The sequence below is a fragment of the Erithacus rubecula genome (assembly GCF_903797595.1).
Source record: "Erithacus rubecula genome assembly, chromosome: 1".
NCBI classification, from domain to species: Eukaryota; Metazoa; Chordata; class Aves; order Passeriformes; family Muscicapidae; genus Erithacus; species Erithacus rubecula.
In genome coordinates, this window is record NC_136658.1 from 40,643,392 (window position 1) to 40,647,151 (window position 3,760).

The 3,760-nt window shown below is 47.3% G+C and overlaps 1 protein-coding gene across 1 annotated transcript; it reads right to left on the reverse strand.

Moving 5' to 3' along the window:
* Window positions 1-884: 884 nt before the first annotated feature.
* On the reverse strand, window positions 885-2,510 carry VMO1 (vitelline membrane outer layer 1 homolog; the record flags this gene model as incomplete). Its single annotated transcript, XM_079297904.1, has 3 exons — window positions 885-1,170; window positions 1,833-1,930; window positions 2,343-2,510. 3 exons carry the CDS (start codon window positions 2,508-2,510, stop codon window positions 885-887), a joined length of 552 nt encoding a protein of 183 aa, XP_079154030.1.
* Window positions 2,511-3,760: the final 1,250 nt, after the last annotated feature.

Genomic DNA, 3,760 nt, shown 5'->3' on the forward strand with positions numbered 1-3,760 from the left:
TATTTTTGTCTGAAATGAGAGTACATTCTTTACATCTAGTGTATCAAGGTAATAACTTCCAGCTTACCCAGCACACTGGAGCATAAAAATGGATGACACAGAGTTTATTTTTAATTTGGATTCTCCCCCATTCTATTTAAAGCATGAAGCCCAGAGGTGACACACACAATCCGAGTCCTGTGAGAGTTTTGCTCTGGCAGCCAGGTGAGCCAGCAGGGCACACTGCAGAGCAAGGCAGGCCTGGGGAGCCACAGCCACCCAGTGGCTCAGAGCCACACAGGTGAATGCACAGTGTAAAATCACTTTCTAGCCATGTTTCCTAAGGCAGGGGTGGGCAGATTGCCTGCAAAAAAGCATGTACTAATCTTGAGGCAATTCAAGCTAGGAGTGAGCAGTAGTGACAGCAAACCTTTGATGCTTCTCAGGAGCCCACCCAAACTTCTGTTTCACCCTGTTTGTCTCTCATTACTCATTTTGGCTTCGGTCAGAAGCTTCAAATAAACTAAAATACCCATTCTTCCCTGTTTGTTATATCAACAGATCAAGTATTACTTCAAATAAGGGGAAAATGGGCAGACTGAACCTCAAAGAAACTTGCCAGTCAGAGAAAAAGAAAGTTGAGAAATCTGACAGCTCTGAGCAATTCCTATAGGTTGATCACTTTCACAGCAACATACCAGTACATGATGCAATAATTTGGCTATGCTAACATAGCAGTAGTTGTAAAAGACATCATCATCTAAGGCGCTGGCCAGAACAGCAATATACAAGCAGCTCAAACATCACAGGCATGCCCCAGGATAAAGCCAGAGGAAAACTTTACTGATCCTTCACTTGCTGTGGGATATGGGATGTGTAGGCAGTGATGAAGGTGGAGCAAGTGCTCATTTGCAGCAGAAGAACTTGACATTGTTGAGTGCTGTGTCATCCTGAAGTCCCTGTGGGGGCTCCACCTTGGTCTGGAGACCGCATATCTTGCAGCTGTTGGTCCACGGGCCAAAGCTGCCCCACGACAGCCCATCACCTACCAGCACAGCTTCATCTGAGCATCTGAACTGGATGTTGTTGGCTGCTGTGTCATCACCTACTCCCTGGGACTCCTCTGTTCTCAGTGAAAAGGAGATCAAGTAGCCTCCAGGGCAAACTTGGAAGCTGGTCCAGGAACCCCATCTGAAAAGAAGCAGATGGGAAAATGTCTGGGCTCTGTGAGCTGCTGGAAATGCTCCTTCTCTTCCTTATGCTGCTCTGAAGCTTAACACTTCTCTGACACAGCATCCTGCTGCAGTCAGGGGCCCCTTATTTTCTCCTTTTGTTTTCCTTGCCTTCCAAAGATATACTTCTCTCTTCATTGATATCTCATTGGAAAGCAGCAGGAAGTCTGAGGTTGGATAGTTATGGTTCTGGTGGAAACTCTGAGGGCAGCCTGAGCACATGTTTTGTGAGGAATCTCTGGCATGTGTGACAGGCACACCCCAGGCAGCCAGGAGAACAACCAGAGGTGCAGGCAGTACTGTTCCCTGCAGCAGGGCCAGGGCTTGGACCAGACAGTTTCTACATGTATGGTTAGAAACCCTTCCAAAGAAAGGCTCTAACCCTAGGACCATACTTCAGGTGTTCACAGTGCTCTGCAGAAAATCCAAGGGCAAACAAAAAGTGGTGAAGTGAGGTAATCACATTTAATAATCCTCAAAATCAATGAAAAACAACCCCTAATCCCTAACTATAGTGCAGCACTATGTATACAGCAAGTCAGAGAGAAGAAACCCCTGCAAATGGTGGCACCCACGGGTGTTTTGCATGACAAACAGGAGGGAAAACACAGTGTCACTTACTCCCCAACCAAGGACTCAATGGTTATTGAGTCATCCTGACAGTGCAGGCGTATGCCATTGAGAGCAGTGTCATCTCTGCCAAACTGGTCAGGCTCCACCTGCAACAGAAGTCACACAGGGACAGAGGTAAAGGCAAAGGGCCAAGGGACCCAGGAAAAATCCTTTGCATGCCTGTTGTAAACAGTTCCACCTCTTTTCTATAATGGGAAATAGAAAATGTCTTGGGAAGCACATCAGGAGAGATGGCTGTCACTGGGAACCACCTAACCCTTGTAACATGTTCTTTGTGTTTTCTACTTCTGACCCAACAGGCCAGGCAGAGTCTCAGGAGAGACACTGGTGGCAGATGCCTCTCTCCTGGAATCCAGATTTTCACATCCATGGGACTTCTGCCAGCATCATCAGCCACATGAAGACTCCTTGTTTTATTTACAGAGTCTCATGCTCAAGAAGAGCAAAGCTGCAGAAAACCCTGAGGGCAGGAGATGGAAGGGGATGAGAGAAGTTTACCTTCAGCGCGAATCCATTGGCGTAGCCGTGATGGCAGAACTGGCGGCTGCCCCACCTGCCCCAGTGCCCCCCGTTGGGCACCATCAGCACAGAGGTGTATTCACGCACCCCCGAGCCTGGGGGGCACACGAGGGGCAGCACCAGGGCAGCTGGAACGAGGAACTTCATCTCTTGTGCTCTGCATCTGCTGGAGGAGAGCTGGTGTACGGGCTGGGGAATTTATACCCTTCCAAGGCTGCCTGCCTTTCCCTGCAGCCTGTGGACAAACACCTCTGGAACAATAGTTCCCACCCAGGCAGTGACACAGCACTTGCTGACCTGCTCCCAGTGCCCATGAGGATCCTCTGGGAGTTCAGCAGCTTTCCATACTGTGGCCACAGGTGTGTCCACCACCACTGAAGGGCTATGGGAACACCCACCTGCTCCTTGCTCTGCCCCTGCTAGAAGAGCAGCAGGTAGCAGAATATCCATTTCTGCTCCTGGCTACACAGATATTTGGCCATGGGAATGTTTGCCTTCTGAGAGCAGCTGCCATAACCATTTTACCTACTGCTATTTGGCAAGGAAGGTCAAACTAGATGGAGAAACATAAGGGACCTGGTCTGGAACAAAGAATAAGTAAACTCAAGCCCTGTGTCTCCCATACCTTCTGTTGAATAGGATTCCTGGGAATCTCAACAAATTAGGTAATTTACAGGTTTAATATCCTTTTTTTCAATGGCCTTTTTTATCTCAAGAAAAACTGTATGCTTTGCTTTTGCAGCTTACCCAAAGTCAGATATTCTGGGATGCCCACAGTAATTCAAATGGGGGCAAGTTGAAAGGCAGTGTTTCTAGAAAGGTGACATTGAGCCTGAGGACAGTCTTTGAGGATGTCATGATGCAGAGAGGTGAATTTGAAACCCTGGAGTTGAGATTCTCTCAACATAGACTTAACCAATTCTTCAGAGAGCCCTTGGTTGGTCTTGCAGAATCTGACAGCAGCTTTCTCTAAGTTCAATAGACAGAGAAGAGAGAATGCATTTTAGAGAAGTATCATGATCTTCAGGGTGCAAGATGAGGTGCAAAACGTTGAACTAACAGAAGACAAACAATTTCCCTCTTCTGGGTTTCACTTCCAATTCCTGTTCTGCTCCATCTGTTCCTGTCCCACTAAAAGATGATTTTGCTTTTTCCACTCTTGACTCTGCATTCCCCTTACACTTGTCAATGGTCTGTACAGATGATGGGAAGCTGGAAGATCATTTTAGTGAAAAGCACTAAAAGAGCACAGCACATGATGAAAGCACAACCTGTTTTCCTTTTTAAACCACAACTTTTGTTTTACTTCTCCAAAGGGATGCCCAAATCCAGAGATGTGTTTTCTCCCACAAGGACTGTGCAATCACATCTGGCAAACCAGGTGTGTTTGTTCAGGC